Genomic DNA, 19,164 nt, shown 5'->3' with positions numbered 1-19,164 from the left:
TGCACAAGCGTTCTTGTTGTTTGTCAGCTGTTTTGACAACTAGGTACGTCAAAATCATGTGTTCATGACACTGACACTTGACAGTAGAGTAGACTTTGGACTTTGATTATTTTATCAATTTATAGTATTTTTATAATTTTTTAAACGAATAAATCCACTATAATGAATTGAGTGACTTATATTATTTAAGTTAAGTGATTCCTGTGTAATAGAAATCATGTATAACCCTGCAATAACGGTAAAACGTATCGATGTTTTGATACGTATTTTGAATGGTCGTAAAACTATAATAAACTCGAATGTTGTGAGAGCGTACTCGAGCGAAGGGAAAATAACCATTGGAAATGTGAGCAAGGATATCAGTTCGCCGAAAAAGATTGAATATGTGCCCAAGAAGTATCGTAAGTTGTAAACAAACTTATAACCTCAAAATATTTTTAATATGTATTTAACCTTCTTTATTCTACGCTTTGGCCAATTATGATGGTCTATGATTCTAATTTACTATATAATAAATAATATAATTTGTCTTTGCATAAAAATATTGCACAGTATCAAACTTTGTAATGGTTTAAACCTCGTAATCTGGTTGTAGTCAAGACTATTATCTATTTCTTTAAACAGATCTGCTCTTGTACTTCATAACTTACTAACTACTTATTCTTGATTTGAGATATTCATTAACAATTAAGATGTTTTCAGTGATAACAGAAGATTCACAGCTTAAATCACTTTCACAAAGTACTCTCAGGAACTTAAGATGGATGATGCAAAAGGATATTCTTGGACAGGATATGTTTCTCTTAGGGAGGCCTGGACCAAGCAGGTACTTAGATAATAATAAATGTTTGTCCAGTGAAAGGCTTCAACCGTGGCTAGTTAGCATCCTACTGGCAAATATGAGTCACTAGAAAAGCTACGCATGCTAATATTATGAATGCGAAAGTGTAATTGTTAATCTGCCCCTTAGCTTTTCACAGCCCATCTGTTTGCATGGTCATGCGGAAACAGATATAGGCTTGGTACTTTTTTATCCTGGAAAATAAATGAATTCCTATGAGATTTTTAAAGAACCTAAATCCTCATTGACAAAATCCTAGGCATCATCTAGTGTTGTAATAATTACTTACCATAATCAGGAGCAAAATTATATTGCAATTTTTCTTTTTTTGGAATATGTGATACTTATTGCTTACTCTTTTAAAAACATTATACAGTAAAAGTATTTTATAATTTTCCATTTTTCCTGTAGAAGAAAAGTAGCGCTCCAGTATTTAGAATTGACACAGAGAGAAATAGAATATGTGGCTCTATCAAGAGATACAACAGAAGCTGATCTTAAGCAGAGAAGAGAGATTCAGAGCTCCACTGCCAAATATTTTGATCAGGTAATTGGAAATAGTGAAATAAATACATCTTTCTAGAGTTTCTAAGGTTACTAGTGTAACTTAATAATAGGATACAGCCCATCTAAACGCATTTTCATCCTACCAAATATGGTATGTAATGTATTAAAAACAAACTTTTGGTTAATTTGTAAACAGCATAACTTACAAAACTGAAGCACAAAACACTCAAGAAACCAATCAAGTGATCGGCCAGGGCACGTATAATGTTCTCACAGGTGTGTAAAGTTTGCTAATCTTTTGGCTGTGTGGTAGACTGGCCAAAGCCTTCTCATTCTGTAAGGAGACTCATGCTCAGTAGTGAGACAATGGGTTTACATAATGAATCAACTAATGGATACAGAGGTTATTTATATGTTGTCAAGTCTGGTGATTTAAGCTGTATGTTACTCAGTTTATTCTTTTATATTATGTATAGATTTAGTATTCTTTTTAAAGAGTGCAGTGCGAGCGGCGATAGAAGGTCGGGTCCTAGTTCTAGAAGGAATAGAGAAGGCCGAACGCAACGTGTTGCCAGTGTTGAACAATTTGCTCGAAAATAGGGAGATGCACTTGGAAGATGGGAGGTTTTTGATACCAGCCTCAAGATACGATAAATTGTTGGAAGTGAGTGTATCCTTTTTCTATTTACTTACACATTTTATTTTCACATATTATGCGCGACAGATTGAGATGGCAACCGGGGTGACCACGTGACGTGGCGTCTCTCCGCCTCATCCCACCACTATCTCAACCCCCGATTACCATCTCCACCTGACACGTACTATACCTATGTTTCAAGATCTGATCTCGGGAACGCACCTCTACTTTTCGAAGCTCCTAAAGGGCCAAGTGGCTAAGGCTTCCTATTTGCAGGTCTGGGGTTCGATCCTGGTTAACTTTTCAGAGTTCTCTGCATTTGAAATTATTAAATACCAATTGCTTTAACAGTCAAGGAAAATATCGCGAAAATTTGCTTGAGCATTCTCCATAATGTTTTCAACAGTGGGTGAAGTCAGTTAAAAAACTTAAATTTAAAGAACTAAAAAGCTAAAATCTTGCACAGCAGTGCCATGTATATTATAATGTAGCAAGGAATAAGACCGGATTTTTGAAATTCTGTCGTGAGCGAAGCTGTGGAAAGACACTAATAATCAAATGTTATTTAGGAGCATGGACCAGAAGAAGTTTCAAGATGGCGACTGGTGCGGGTAGATGAAAACTTCCGGGTGATCGCGCTAGGGTTGCCAGTACCCAAATACAGTGGGCAGCCTTTAGATCCACCGCTTCGGTCCAGGTTTCAGGCGAGAGATGTCGCTACTGTCGGATTTGGGGTAAGTGGTCAGATTACTCCGTATTTTGATATGTTTTAAGGCGATCACTTTACCGTAATCGACGGATATCGTCGCAGGGAGCCGCTGAATTTAGGCGGCGTAACATTGTCGTTTGAAAGTGCCTACAAAAAACCTACACCCACAAGTGAACGTCGTCCTTTGTCGCGTACACCTTTGACATCGGACGCTAAAAAAACAATTGAACTTGGTATTTAATTTAAATTTAATAAAGCATAATTTATAATTTCTTTATTATTACGTTAACGTTTCGCGTTTATGTAATAAAGGGCATTATATGCATTAAAATTTGAAATTTAAGTATACATTAAGCCATTAAAATTATTATAGACATTTGATGATTCAGAGGCTCTAGTATGAATTTTCAGCTTATACTTAACCGTGACACTTTAGTAACATAGATCTGGCAGATTTATATGGAGTTGACAAATTACGTCCATACTAAATGACAAATTCACGATAACGCTCATCTCACGTTAATTTAGCCAAAAAGTTTATACTAGGACCTCCGAGTAGAAATCGATTAGTAGTATACTAAACGACTTCATTTAGCTGCTTGATTCAAGCCTATAAGATTACATTTCGTCGATAGCAAACTCTCTGTAATACTAGACGCGTTTGAACCAAACTTTTTAGTCAGTGCCTCAGGCATAAATATATGTACTTGCTTCTTGGGTTTCCCTACATCGGGCAATAATTTCTTGCTGACCATTTCAGCGTACTGTTTCTCTACAGCATGTCTTTCCGAGACCATTTTCTGTCGCGTTTCCATCACACTAGCTCTCATGTCTTTGACCTTTTTGTTTTCCTTAAACTTCGCGTCTCGTTGCGTGCTTTTCGCGTTCCGTGACTGTCGCGCGTAATTTTCTATCGTGTTCGCCGATGTCGGCATGTAATACTCTTGCCGATCGATAGCCCCACTTGTTTTAGTATCGACTTTAACTTCCCTCACTCTTAGCTCCGCTGCTGTTTTGGATTTCGTCAAATTACGCCTTTGTATTTCCGGCCAGCTATGCCTAGGCTGCGTCATCCTTTCAGCCTCTGTTGATAGAAGATTAACTTTCCCAGCTAAGTCCAACCATTGCAGTACTCTATCTGATAACTCAGTGTTATCTTTAATATCGTTTCTAGCTGTACGATTGCTTTTGACAACCCTCATATTTTCAGTTTCTATATCAAGTCTAAAGTTATTCAACTCGCATAAAGGTTGAGGAGTTGTTTCAACGATAATTTCGTTATCCGTATTCTCTACATCAGATAAGTTTAGCTTTTCTATTTCAGGTTTCGTTACAGTTTTGTTTGGGAGTCTGCTTTTTCGTATGACAAGGTTTAGATTCCTCAAGCAGTCTCCTAAATCTTCGTGATGGCTAAGCGAGCTTCTAATGCTCCTTGTGATTGTGGTGTTTGAGTAACTTGCTGAAGAATTAGGTCGTCGCCTTTTAGCGGCGAGTTTGATAAAATGAGGGTCGTCTTGTGTTAGGATAGCGTGCCGGAATCCGTCCACCCATACGGTTCTAATGTACATAGGGTGCTGGGATGACTGCCAGCGCGCTGGCATATTACGCTCGCTAAACTTTAACCCTTCTAGACACGCGAGGGTAGTTAATGTGTGCAAATGTTTGTTTTCCTCTTCATAATTGATTGTTACTTCATTCCGTGGTTAAACGCCCGGCGATCTGAAAGCAAGCGAAGAAATTAATTATGTGCTTGTCACGAATATTTGTTGCTTCATATCCTGCTGGTTAGTTTTTATTTTTTATTTTTATTTTTTAACCCCAACCAAATCAAAAAAAGAGGGGCGTTATAAGTTTGACGTGTGTATCTGTGTATCTGTCCGTGGCATCGTAGCTCCTAAACTAATGAACCGATTTTAATTTCGTTTTTTTTTTTGTTAAAAAGGTGGCTTGATCGAGAGTGTTCTTAGCTATAATCGAAGAAAATCGGTTCTGCCGTTTGAAAGTTATCAGCTCTTTTCTAGTTACTGTAACCTTCACTTGTCGAGGGTGTTATAATTTTTTAATTTACACTTGTGCAAACATTAGTGTACTTTATTGAGATTCTCATTTGCTGAGAACTACCCAAGACAAGTAGAATAAAATTGTAACTGAGAGATTGTAAAAATACAAAAGGTGGGAAGAAGAGCGTAAAATCACGGCACGGGCAAAGGATACCCAAGGACAGAAATCAGTGGAAAACGTTAAAAGCAGCTTTTGCTAGAAGCCATACAAAACAGCTAATCTATAGCAACATAAACAGCACTAAACCCTACTACTACCCGCGAACTTCCGATAGATAGCGATAGATATGATAAAATTGTTTTTCTGTCGCTCGGTGTATTTTAACATTGTACTATACAACTTGGGCCTATACACAATAGGCCCAACATGTTAATGGGTTACCAATCTCATTAACCTGAAACTCATTACTTAATTGCTTGTTACTGCTTGTTATCCCTTTCCCTTGAGCTTTGCCTCGCCTGCCTAATTGAAAATTTTACGAGTCACGCGTAATAAGAACGTAATTAATTGCTACTTGAATGGAGTACTTAATGAAATGCCGTGATAGCCTAGTGGTTCAGACGGCCACCCTCTGTTCTAGAAGTCAGAAGTTCGATTCAAGGCACGCACCTCTAACTTCTTGGAGCTATGTGCGTTTTAAGCAATTATAGGTATATCACTAGCTGGTGGGTCACCAGATGTTAAGTGATTAATGCCGTCCATGAACATTTGCAGCACTTGAATAGCCGGGACCGCCAATGCGTTCCGGCTATTCAAGGAATTCACCCGCCAAAGTGGATTAGTTTCACAGTTTGCATATGCGTGGAAAAAAGATTTGGCACAACGGATGATCGATGCACCAGGTACCCGAGTGGGGAGAAATAATTGCTTGCGATGTTGAGACCATTCAAAATTGATTTAAAGTAGATATATCTAAAGTACTCACTGATGCATTCCCGTAGATAAATTTTAACCCATTTTATTTGTACTCAATTTTAACAGATTGAATTTTATTTCTGTACCGGGAAATTATTCTTCAACAATGTCGTTGCATGAAATTGATCCACGGATTGTTTATCTTTCATCTAAAATCTTCTTATCGATGTTCTTGGCAATAACCAGGAATTGGTTCTACAAAAGCACTAACATCATCAACTGATCTTAGATCTCATATAAATAACCTAATTCACTGACTGACTTATCAACACACAGCCTAAACCATGGGACTTAGAAATCTGAAATTTTGTACAACGGTTTTTTTTATAATGTAAACAAGGAGTAAGGCCGGATTTTTAGAAATTCCCAAGGAAGTAAATTAGAATACTAAAATAGAATTCAAAAGGACCACCGAAGTAGGAAATTTATAACACCCTCGACAAGTAAAGGTTACAGTAACTAGAAAAGAGCTGATTTCAACCGGCTGAACCAATTTTCTTGGATTATAGCTAAGAACACTCTTGATCAAGCCACCTTTCAAACAAAAAAAAACTAAATTAAAATCGGTTCATTAGTTTAGGAGCTACGATGCCACAGACAGATACACAGATACACACGTCAAACTTATAACACGCCTCTTTTTGGGTCGGGGGTTAAAAAGTGTTGTGGTATTTGTGGCAAAAAAGAAAACTTTGTATCCCTGAGGAACTACCTTCAGCAATACAGGTCTTTCCTAGAACAGAAGTTAGAAAATTCGTTCTTATTGTATTTAAGTTCAGTAAATTACTGAAAAAAAAATTGAGATCGATCGCAACTGGTAAACAGAATTTGAAGACAAAACGATGTCTACGTTCCGTCGTAGCACCGCGTAGCGAGTGACTGGGTTCTTGGCTTTTACGACACCGAGTTTTGTCTTGAATTGTAGATCTAAGGGCGCGGTCATATTGTAATTATTTTATTTATTATACATCAACTCAACCCATAGCCGGCCCACTATTAAGAAGTAGACCCGCTACTATTAAAATAAAAAAAACCGGTCAAGTGCGAGTCAGACTCGTCCACCGAAAGTTCCGCACTCGGGTATTTTATCCGAAATTTTGCACGATAAATCAAAAACTATTATGATTAAAAATAAATAAAAATCTGTTTTAGAATGTACAAGTAAGGCCCTTTCATATGATACCCCACTTGGTATAGTTATCTTACTTTGAAAATTAAAACACATTTTAATTTTTTTTGTGATGTAACCACAAAATCGCGGTTTTCAGATCCTTTACTTATGCTATAAGACCTACCTGCCTGCCAAATTTCATGAATCTGGGTCAACGGGAAGTACCCTATAAGTTTTCTTGACAGACACGACGGACGGACGGACGGACAGACAGACTGACAGACAGACAACAAAGTCATCCTATAAGGGTTCCGTTTTTTCTTTTGAGGTACGGAACCCTAAAAAATGCTGTGGGCTCACCACGTTGACCCAGTGCGAATTGGTAGACTTCACACACCTTTGAACATTTCGAATTTCATCAACGACAGCTCGAATTTCATCTCTCGCAGCACTGCAGTCCCGTCGTGACCACGACTCATGCAACTGAGTCGAAATATCGACAAATCAAAATCATCAAATTAATCGTAGTAAGTAGGTATGTAGTTATCTACAATATTATAATATTATATCGTTAAACTATCACATAAGCTTAAAATCATTAATGAAGTCATGTAATTGTACATGTTTAATTGTGAGCGCACCTTTAGTTTTACGGGCGTCGCCTGAATTACATCATGCAACATTCCCATGTATTTTATATTTTCTTTCACAAAAAGAGGACAATTAAAAGTTTGATTAGCACGTTTTGTCATTTCCGGTATGAAATAGTCCTGGATAGCGTGAATACACAGGTAAAAAGTTTTGTTTAGCAATCTGGTTTATCTACTTCATAACTTAAGGGTAGTTGGGACATTATTTATGTACCTTGAAAAATTCGTTTAGCTATAGCAAGATACAATACCAACCAAATCTCAAAAAAGAAAATCACGTTAAGCCCAGAACAAAGTTTTAATAAAATCAACTTCTAATTACGCCTGAAACATGAATGAAAGAAATGAATGAATTAAAAAAAATCGTTTAGCTTAGAGAGAGAATTTTAGATTTATTATACAAATAGTATGATACACAAGAGATATACAAAATTGAGCTTATGCAGGTATTTGTAAACGAAAGGATGTCATGTTTATAATTTTTTTTAATTATAACTTAAAATTAAAAAAACCCCCGACACAAAAACCTCTATAAGTAAACAAGAAAAGAGCTGATAACTTTCAAACGGTTGAACCGATTTTCTTCGATTATAGGTAAGAACACTCTCGATCAAGCCACCTTTCAAACAAAAAAAAACTAAATAAAAATCGGTCCATTCGTTTAGGAGCTACGATGCCACAGACAGATACACAGATACACACGTCAAACTTATAACACCCCTCATTTTGGGTCGGGGGTTAAAAAATAACTACATCTTCTGAAATAGCACTCTAGCTACTTCACTGGGTACTTTATGGGCGCTACATACCTTCAGTTTTAACTGTGCGATTTAACTGTACAGTCAAGCTGTACAGATAAATCGTTAGGTGTGTGGAACGTACAGTTGAACTGTACAGTTTAACTGAGATCTAATCAAAATATCAATAGATAAATCTGTACAGATAGAACTGTACAGTGATAACTGAGAGTGTGTAGTCGAAAACTGTGCAGTTTCGTCAGTTTTGTCGCTGCGAGCGTGAAGTGAATACGTATTTTGTTCTTTTTATTCGTTTTCTCGTTTTCTTCTATTTTTTTCTTCTATTTTTTTGTTTTCTTCTATTTTCATTTAACACACACATTAGCCCTACGATCGCTAAAGCGTCGTCTCTGGAGGCCATATTGATAAAAACTGAAAGGTCGCGCGTTTTTGCTTGAAGGTGTGTAGGCTGTATGGACTTACGATTTATCTGTACAGTTGGACTGTACAGTTAAATCGCAGAGTTAAAACTGAAGGTATGTAGCGCTTATTAGACTGAATCATCAATTTCAATCAGAGTTATTGTTGTCGAGAGCTTTTATGAAGTTAAAAAAGTTCTTTACTGACTAATGGTTCTACAGTCTACACAAATCATTTTAAGTTACTCGCAAGTTAAAAAACTTGTTTAATGATTAATGTAATGCACTACAACAAATCATCTTTAGCTCCCAGTCTGTTTAATTCGAGCCGACGGGAGCACGCGATGGAATCTACGGGAGCCATTATAAATTCAATGATTTTAGCATATTTTCGGGACATCAAACTGTTAGTTTGCACGAACTATAAGTCCTTTAATAGTGATCGCACACCACCGCCCAGCCCATCTTTTTTCTGGGCAGGTTTCCGTACCTTCCAGCCCACCCAATATAGGTAATGAATATAGGTTTTTTAAAACCCCGTGGGAATTCATTGATTTTTCGTGACAATAAGTGACCTATGTGTTAATCCAGGGTATAATCTATCTCATCCCATTCTCAGCCCAGCCAGCCTCAGGGTCTATCTTCATTCCCATTTTCAGCCAAACCTGTCCTGCAGTTTTTGCGTGAAAAAGTAACAAACATCCATACATACATACTTACAAACTTTCTCGTTTATAATATTGTTACTTAGATGGCAACTAGGTACAATAATATTTCTCAGTCAGCTTGCAGTCCAAATACAAACCATCGGTGATATGCGATCAGCATTAGTCTATTAAGTTTAATGTTCACAAATGAGTAGTTACGAAACGTTAGAACGTTCGCGCTGATAGTTATTTAGTTGATAACATCTCTGTAAATGAAATTTGGGAAATAGGAAAGTTCCGAATTTAGCCCTCGGTGAGTATCAGTGAATGCGATCGGGGAAGTTGTCTATATTTTACCATGTATATTACCCTGAAACTGTTTATTATTCAAAACTGATACAATAGACTAAACCCATTACTTCAGTGATAGAACCCTTCCCAGTCTATTATTCTTAGTAAGTAGTATAAACTTCTTGACAAATAGGTATGTGTTTGGATTTTGGAACTATATTCGTAGGTTTGGGATCGGAGTTAAATTCAAATCTTTCTTATAAAATACTCTAAAGAACTCCTTTAGACGGTGATTTTTTTTAAAACTAATGGTGATAACAGGGTCTATTTTCGAACCAGCGACGGTTCCAAACGCGTACTGATCTGAGAAGCATTTTTTTCTCGATATCAACATTGTCAGAAGCTCCGGTATCGGAGTGGAACAGTCGTTAAGTGTGATTTGGAGATCTGTGTGGTAATGCGTGGTGACGGTACGTACCTATTGCTTGTTTTCAATACAGGTATAGGTACCTATATCTGTTTTAGCGGACTTTATAAAAACCGGTGAAGTGCAAGTTGGATTCGCTTACGAAGGGTTCAAGGGGTACCATCGTAGAAGTTATAATACTGTGAACTTTTTAATTTTTTTAATTTGCATGGTGGCCATTTTGATTTTTTCTTATTAATTCTTATTATAGCGGCAATAGAAATACATACTCTGTGAAAATTTCAACTCTCTACATATTACGGTTCATGAGATACAGCCCGGTGATTGACAGACAGACGGATAGACAATCGAGATTTAGAGTAATAAGACCCTGTTGACACCCTTCGGGTACGGACCCCTGAAAATCTATTTAGAATAAAATTTTTGTCTGTCTGTCTGTCTGTCTGTCTGTCTGTCTGTCTGTCTGTTTGAAAAGGCTAATCTTTGGAACGGCTGAACCGATTTTGACGGGACTTTCACAGGCAAGTAGAGGATTGACCAGGGCGTAAAATAGGCTACTTTTTTAACCGACTTTCAAAAAGGGAGTTGTGTTTTTCTACCTATGTACACCGAAATCTCCGAGATTTCTAAACCGATTTGCGTCATTTCTTTTTTAATCGATAGAGGAACTTTGCGACATTGTTTCATAAAAAATTTGGAGTCCAACTCCTCAATCCTGATGCTGCAGGGGATCTGACCAATCCACGCGGGCGAAGCTGCGGGCATCAGCTAGTTTAGAATAAATACAGACAGATACTTACAGACTTTCGGAAAATAACCCTTGCTTCCAACAATAGAAATATTGAGTTTCTTGAAGCCTGCTCCTCAATGATATCGCCCTAGCGAATTGTGGAACAAATAGATTTATAACCCCTGGTAAAGAACTTGTAAAACGAATTTGAATAAACTATTTTGATATTGATGAATAAGTTCACCAAGTTTTCCACATACTCGTGCTATAAGTACCTAAGTGCGTTTACAAACTTTACGGCATGTAACTTGAGAGTTCAACAAAATCTTGTATCAAGGTTAGCTATGTGTGATGACCTACACTACATATAGTCCATACAAAATGACTTCTCACGCGCCATTTGAACTCTATGGGTCAACTATGACGTCCAAGGTACCTTTTTAACCCCCGACCCAAAAAGAGGGGTGTTAAAAGATTGAGGTGTGTATCTGTGTATATGTCTGTGGCATCGTAGCTCCTAAACTAATGAACCGATTTTAATTTCGTTTTTTTTTGTTAGAAAGGTGGCTTGATCGAGAGTGTTCTTAGCTATAATCCAAGAAAATCAGTTCAGCCGTTTGAAAGTTATCAGCTCTTTTCTAGTTAACTACTGTAACCTTCACTTGTCGGGGGTTTTATAAATTTTTAATTTACACTTGTTACGCACAGTAGGTACATGTTAAATGCCTAGCTTCTGCTTGGACCCAGATTTTTCTACGGACTAATACCCGACCTTGCCTAGCCCTAAGGCTCAGAATATCTAATAGTAGAGCTTAGGGGGAAGTTGTAGCAAGATCTTATCATGGTAACCCACTTCCACATAATATATTGTCTAGAATTCTAGTATCTATACTGATGGTAGATACAATAAATATTTATGGTCACATTTACTGCTTTAAGGTCATCGATGATATTTAGAACTAGCTGATGCCCGCAGCTTCGCCCGCGTGGATTGGTCAGATCCCCTGCAGCATCAGGATTGAGGAGTTGGACTCCAAATTTTTTATGAAACAATGTCGCAAAGTTCCTCTATCGATTAAAAAAGAAATGACGCAAATCGGTTCAGAAATCTCGGAGATTTCGGTGTACATAGGTAGAAAAACACAACTCCCTTTTTGAAAGTCGGTTAAAAAAGTAGCCTATTTTACGCCCTGGTCAATCCTCTACTTGCCTGTGAAAGTCCCGTCAAAATCGGTTCAGCCGTTCCAAAGATTAGCCTTTTCAAACAGACAGACAGACAGACAGACAGACAGACAGACAGACAGACAGACAGACAGACAGACAAAAATTTTAAAAACGTGTGATTCAGTTATGGTATCGTTCAAATAACCATATGAGCTTAATATGCGGTAGTTATTTCGAAATTACAGACAGACACTCCAATTTTATTTATTAGTATAGATTGTGCTTACTTAACCCTTTGACAGCCATATTGCTTGTATCTAAGATAAATTTAGGTTGTATTAATACAAAAATTATATAGGTCAAAGAGTGGAACTATTAGCATATTTTATAGAAAGTATTTTGAGAAAAATGTTACCTTTAGAGACCATATTATATTATTCATCCCTGTATGGTTTTGCACGCAATTTTAATGTTGCACTGATTTTAAAATACAAGTAGATGTAGAGATTTTTTTTCGATTATTGGATGCGCTATGCTTTGTTTGTACTGAATTGTCCAATACCAACGAATGGGTTCTGAAAATGCTATGCTACTGAAAGGGTTAAAGGTCTTACGTTACGACATACACATATCAGCGCCTCATTTGAATAATATCTTTAGTTGCCATCTCATAAATAAGACTATTCCAGGCGCTTTGCAAGAATATTTTTTTTTACGACAAACACTATCTTCATCAACATCTAAATTTGTGTATCTCATGTAGGCCAACTAGTGTCTCTTATGCTGCCTCTGTGACTTTACCACCGGTCTGGAATGTAGATTCTACTGAGAAGATTTGGCAAGAAATTCAGCAGTTGCTCTTTTCAAATTATAAAAAGTTAGAATATGTAACAATACACTTGGTATATTATCTTGTGCGCAACTGAAACCTTAACCGGTTGCTTCCACGCAACTTTGTCATTGAGGAATTCATCAATTGTATCATTGCCTCGAATTAATAAGTGTGTTTTTCACAATATTTAAGTTTGTGTAATGGCAAATGTAAACGGTCTTTCGGAACCATATCATAAAACCAAATAGTCAGCCTTCTAAAGGATTTCTGTACTTTACGCAGACGACATAACGTTACCAATTGATTTCTAGTAAGTCAATTTTCTGTATCTCTGTTTAAATCAAACCATTCCCTTTGTTTTGCCGTAGTCGGTTTAAAAAAACCGGCCAAGTGCGAGTCAGACTCGCGCACTGAGGGTTCCGTACTCAGGTATTTTTTCCAACATTTTGCACAATAAATCAAAAACTGTTATACTTACATAAAAATCTGTTTTAGGATGTATACAGGTAAAGTCCTTTTATATGATACCCCACTTGGTATAGTTATCTTATTTTGAAAATTGAAACACATTTTAATTTTTTTTTAATGATGTAACCACAAATTCGCGGTTTTCAGATTTATTCCTGTCCTTGTGCTATAAGACCTACCTATCTACCAAATTTCATGATTCTAGGTCAACGGGTCCCTATAGGTTTGTTGACAGACACGACGGACAGACAGACAGACAGACAGACAGATAGACAGACAGACAGACAACAAGGTGATCCTATAAGGGTTCCGTTTTTCCTTTTGAGGTGCGGCACCTTAAAATTACCTACTTAGGTACTAAATAGCTGTTTCAAAGAAGTTGTAAATTGCCCCTCGTTTGCCGTGCTTCATAAGACGGTAAATGAAAATGTTACGTACGATAATTGCTGTGTCGGAGTTACCCCGAGCGTGTAATTGTGGTAAATTGTTTCCGTGCTGCGGAGAGGGTTAATTATAAGGGTGTAGAGTACTACCACTTTTATTAGTTTCGCCGATGTACCTGCGCAGAAATCTTATTTTTAAACTAGCTGATGCCCGCAGGTTCGCCCGCGTGGATTGGTCAGATCCCCTGCAGCATCAGGATTGAGGAGTTGGACTCCAAATGTTTTATGAAACAATGTCGCAAAGTTCCTCTATCGATTAAAAAAGAAATGACGCAAATCGGTTCAGAAATCTCGGAGATTTCGGTGTACATAGGTAGAAAAACACAACTCCCTTTTTGAAAGTCGGTTAAAAAAGTAGCCTATTTTACGCCCTGGTCAATCCTCTACTTGCCTGTGAAAGTCCCGTCAAAATCGGTTCAGCCGTTCCAAAGATTAGCCTTTTCAAACAGACAGACAGACAGACAGACAGACAGACAGACAAAAATTTTAAAAACGTGTGATTCAGTTATGGTATCGTTCAAATAACCATATGAGCTTAATATGAGGTAGTTATTTCGAAATTACAGACAGACACTCCAATTTTATTTATTAGTATAGATGGCGCGAACATATCTCAGCCAATCATAGCGTGCGTCCGTCCGCTATTGGTCCGCCTACGCGACATGTTTTGTACGCGCGAATTATGAGCGAGAAAGCACGAGTCGAGATGGCACAAGTCTCGGTTTTTCTTGTATTTAAGGCGCATGACACGGGTCTGCCCGCGAAATTCAAACTTAATTTGGTTTTTCGCAATTTGCAAACTAATGGCGAATTGTTTCCGTGCTGTGGGGTGGGTCAGTAAAATTAGTATCTGTAATTGTAGTTATATTTAAAATCTTAAAGACAAGCATGAAATACTTCTTTGGTGTACATTTGGTTAGCTACTTATAAAAGTGTTAGTAAGTACTGTACAAAATAAAAATAGCTGTTTCACAAAACGAAACAAGTTGTAAATTAACCCTCGTTTGCCGTGCTTCATAAGACGCTAAATTAAATGGTACCTACTATAACTGCTGTGTCGGATTTACCCCCGGTGCAGTGTAATTGTGGCGAATTGTTTCCGTGCTGTGGGGAGGGTTAATTAGAAAAGGTGTAGAAGCGTGGATGTTATTTGTGCGCACAAGAATCTAGAAAATTGTTTTGGTTTATGAGTTTCCAGTGCCTATTTGTTTCTGTGGTTTAAATTGACCTGTGAATTTGGCGAATAATACTTATTATCTGTTTATTTTGTCAGTGACTGTGGAATCTGTATATGACAATAAAATGAACTAACGGGGAAATATAGTCAATAAAGTGACTATTCTCTGCCATTTTGTGGCGTTCGCGTGTGTAAAGTTTGGAGACTGTCGAAGTATAAATCTTGCTGGGTTCAGCTACAGCCGTGTTGTTTGTTTTACACTAAAGAGATACTGTAGGATTTATTGACGTCGCTTTGTTAGCACCTTTTACTATCATAAATATCTTCTATCTTTCTAAGGGTATTTTGTATTACGGTCCTTTATACCTAACAGAAGTTTTTACGGGTTTAAACCTTTGGCCTTCTCAAATTGTCTCAAATCTGGCTTCTCTCTGATCATTATACTTAGAGGGGTCATGACTTTCAGCAATTAGGAATACGACCATACAGAAGAAACATTACAAATCGTATACCCATTTAGTCTGTTTCTTCCCAAGCCTTAAAATTGCGTAAAAGCTTTACTTAGTGGTGTCTAATTAAAGTTTTAAAAACACGCCCGTTCTTCATTATCACTGTTCCCATTGCGTGACAACTCCTGATTAAAATCATTTCGGCAAGCGGAATTAATTTTGCTGTAAAAGTTTTAGTTTAGCGAACTAAGCTCGTTTTACGACCGTGATAAATCCAGCGATCCATTACAACTAGATGATTTCAAATGTAATGGCTTCTAACTGTATACATTTTCTATTTATTCTAATGGTAGAAACTGCATTCAGGTCTTTATGTTTCCTGCTTTGTAAATAACTGCGTTAACTACTTCCTTTGTAAATAATGGGTATAGGTACCTTGACGCTTCAAAGCTAGAATGTAGCCTAGGCAAAGTGGTTCCAAATTTAAAAAATTAAAAAATTTTGAAAAAGATATTTTCAGCTCACGGTAGAGCGAATTTAGGTGGGACTATTTTGGAGGTAGGGATAGAGAACCCTGGAAAGGCATTTATTATTATTATAAAAGTATTTATTTTAAAAAAAAAAACACTAAAAAGTAAAAAAATATTTAATTCATTACCGAATATATTATGTATAAGTATAGAAGAGTTAATGTAGTTCTATATTAACATTTTTTGGAACATTCACCAAACTAAAATGGGATCAACTCAGAAGTATGACCTACCAAACATAAATATAATAATATCGAAATCGGTTCATATTTGGCGGAGTTGTCGCGTAACAAACATACAGTCGAATAAAGAACGTCCTCCTTTTTCTGAAGTCGGTTAAAAATATGAAGCGAAGTACTTCGTACGTTCATCAAATGTCGATTTTGTTCCTCAAATGTACGTGGAATATCAAAATAATCTCTTACAACCTATACACACGGTTGAAAGAATTCCCACTAGACATCAAACGGGTCACGGAGAGCCGCTGTGTTCAGATTGTGGCGTGTTTGAGTCCTTACAATAGACCTATTTCCAGAAATGGGCGCCTATTGTTTCATAATGATGGTGATGATGATAAACACGGGTTAAAAAGATTGAGTTCGAATAATTTTTTTTTTTTTCAACAACATCAACAATAATGATCTTAACCTCATTTCGTGGTTTACCGACATTTTATATTGTAGGTAACGGGTACATATTAATTTAGACGAATAATTTGGTGTTTGTAATTGCCCATATTTCGACTCAGTTCCATGAGTCGTAGTTACGACGGGACACCGGTGGTAATCGTGGTATGTACCCGTTATCACACTAATATTATAAAGGCGAAAGTTTGTATGTATGTGTGTGTGTGTGTGTGTGTATGTTTGTTACTCTTTCACGCAATAACTACTGAATGGATTTGGCTGAAATTTGGAATGGAGATAGATAATATCCTGGATTAGCACATAGGCTACTTTTTATCCCGGAAAATCAAAGAGTTCCCACGGGATTTCAAAAAACCTAAATCCACGCGGGCGAAGCCGCGGGCATCTTCTAGTCAACAATATAAAACATCAACCATAGTTCATAACGAGAATTTTTTTTTAAGGAACATCTGACCTCCCTAAAAGATGACGCCCCTCAAGTGGATACGAAAAAGCTGGAACAGGTCCTGTCTGCGGCGTATGCGCTCATCAGTCCAGAGCTGCAACAGATAAGCTTGCCAGATTTCCCTGTGGACAATTTGTATGCTGCTGCTTTGATTTTGGTAAGTTCATCGTTCATAATGCATACATTTTGAGAACGCACTCACCATTTTTGTGTGTCAACTGTTATGTTAAAAGTACAGTTTACCCTTAAAATCATAGAGCAAGAAGAACATTATGAAAAACCTTAGAAAATTTATGCACTATGTATAAGTACGAGTATCACTATCACACTAATATTATAAAGGTGAAAGTTTGTATGTGTGTGTGTGTGTGTGTGTGTGTGCGTGTGTGTGTGTGTATGTGTGTATGTATGTTTGTTACTCCTTCACGCAAAAACACTACTGGACGGATTTAGGTGGGAATGGAGATAGATAATATCCTGGATTAGCACATAGGCTACTTTTTATCCCGGAAAATCAAAGAGTTCCCACGGGATTTCAAAAAACCTAAATGCACGCGGGCGAAGTCGCGGGCATCGGCTAGTAAGTACATGAATTTTGATGCAATTTCTTACTTGACTTGCGCTTGACTACAATTAGATGACTGGTGAAATGGATATAAACATAATGAGTTGTATAGTTCGCGACAGGTCGACACTCGACATGGCACACTCGCACTTAACCTTGATTGCCATGTTGACATGTCGGGAACTATGGGTTAGATAGCTGATCATCGTCGCCGTCCTCAACTGATAGACGTAGTCTATTGTAGCGACTTCCACAGGCCATTGATTGAAAACGAAATGATTTGATTCGTTATCAAACTTGCGTACAAGGTTAAATATGCAAGCTTCAATTACTGCTAAAACATAAAAGTTTTACCGACAACCCATTAAAATGTATTTAAGCTAATGTACCTTGACCTTGTAAAGTTAGAAGATGATCAGATCGCGTGAAAGTCGTTGTATCCCCCCTAATATAATATACACCAAGGGCACGCACGCACCTAGGGGACGTTCAAAATATTCGCGAGCGCTCTTTATGAGCCTTTTACTGCTTCTAGATGTCTATTTGACTGTTTTAACCCCCGACCAAAAAAGAGGGGTGTTATAAGTTTGACGTATGTATCTGTGTATCTGTCTGTAGCTTCGTAACTCCTAATGAACCGATTTTAATTTAGTTTTTTTGTTTGAAAGGTGACTTGATTGAGAGTGTTCTTAGCTATAATCCAAGAAAATCGGTTCAGCCGTTTGAAAGTTATCAGCTCTTTTCTAGTTACTGTCACTTGTCGGGGGTGTTAATTTACACTTGTTTTTGAAAGTGCTTCTTATGTGAAATGTGTATAATCAATATGTTTGTCACATAACGTATGATGACTTCGCTATTGCAGCGGTTAGCGCTGTAGCCTTATAAGTGAGAGGTCCCGTAATCGATTCCTAGCAGGGACACGTCGCTGGTTTATAGAAAGGGCAAATAAACCATTTTTTTATATAGAATTCGAATAGATTCGCCCTTTCTACAAACCAGCGACGATTATTTTTAGGAATTTATATTTACTAATTTGTCTCTGGTCTGGTCTGGTTGAAGGCTTCGGCCGTGGCTAGTTACCACCCTACCAGCAAAGCCGTGCCGCCAAGCGATATAACGTTCCGCTACGATGCCGTGTAGAAACCAATAGTAGACGTATAAAATTGTAAATATATATTTTTTTCCAGGAAAGGAACCCTGACATTCCCATCCATAAACTATTGTATATCCTCTATCCATACAACATATTTTTATCAAGAGACCACATAAAAAATGTTGAAGCTGTATTACACAATCTGAAAATAGACACAGAACCAAAATGGAACATAACCCTCAAAGGTGTAGAGTTCACGGGAAAACAAGCTTTAGTGAATATGGAGATCAATGGGAAAGCGTCTCAATTTGCCGTGGCATGTGGTGAGAGAAAGAGCAAAAGCGAGAAGAAAGGGTTTGTCAAAACGGAGTACCAGACTCAGCTTTTGAATGAGTTGATGCTTAGTCATACTGTTGGAGATTTCTGTGTTGTCGGTAAGTATTATATTTTAATCGTGCCTGATGGAAAGCAATAGCGAGGTCTAGGTTAGCTAGAAGATGCATATTAAATTTTGTTTTGATGGTACTTAAATTGTGCGTGGCATAAAATACAGACATCCAAAGGACATTCCACGCCTTGCTGTTTGTATCAGTGTCATTGATATAAATATCCATACTTAATGTTATAAATGCGAAAGTGTGTCTGTCTGTCTGTCTGTCTGCTAAGTTT

The 19,164-nt window shown here is 37.4% G+C and overlaps 2 protein-coding genes across 3 annotated transcripts in view; one reads left to right on the top strand and one right to left on the bottom strand.

Annotated features, from left to right (window-relative positions):
- Nucleotides 1-66: 66 nt before the first annotated feature.
- Nucleotides 67-19,164, top strand: part of LOC123872395 (von Willebrand factor A domain-containing protein 8) — a 35,154-nt gene continuing 16,056 nt past the window's right edge. For both annotated transcript variants that reach the window (XM_045916633.1, XM_045916632.1), the window contains exons 1-7: nt 67-401; nt 703-826; nt 1,253-1,388; nt 1,845-2,012; nt 2,555-2,719; nt 16,836-16,994; nt 18,590-18,929. In XM_045916633.1, the coding sequence (XP_045772589.1) occupies nt 218-401; nt 703-826; nt 1,253-1,388; nt 1,845-2,012; nt 2,555-2,719; nt 16,836-16,994; nt 18,590-18,929 (1,276 nt within the window). In that variant the 5' untranslated portion in view covers nt 67-217. The remainder of the gene's footprint in view (nt 402-702; nt 827-1,252; nt 1,389-1,844; nt 2,013-2,554; nt 2,720-16,835; nt 16,995-18,589; nt 18,930-19,164) is intronic.
- LOC123872425 lies at nt 3,138-5,842 on the bottom strand. The gene is made up of 2 exons (XM_045916702.1): nt 5,681-5,842; nt 3,138-4,413 (listed from the first exon to the last, which is right to left on the bottom strand). The coding sequence occupies exon 2, from the start codon at nt 4,293-4,295 to the stop codon at nt 3,282-3,284; it is 1,014 nt and encodes a 337-aa protein (XP_045772658.1). The 5' UTR covers nt 4,296-4,413; nt 5,681-5,842; the 3' UTR covers nt 3,138-3,281.

The sequence above is a fragment of the Maniola jurtina genome, chromosome 15, assembly GCF_905333055.1.
Source record: "Maniola jurtina chromosome 15, ilManJurt1.1, whole genome shotgun sequence".
In the NCBI taxonomy this organism is placed as follows: Eukaryota; Metazoa; Arthropoda; class Insecta; order Lepidoptera; family Nymphalidae; genus Maniola; species Maniola jurtina.
The sequence above is the reverse complement of the archived record's forward strand: the minus strand, read 5'-3'. Positions and strand labels throughout refer to the sequence as shown.

What these genes read in the sequence shown, in the direction of transcription:
- LOC123872425 (XM_045916702.1), bottom strand. Translation starts at nt 4,295, where the DNA reads ATGCCAGCGCGCTGGCAGTCATCCCAGCACCCTATGTACATTAGAACC.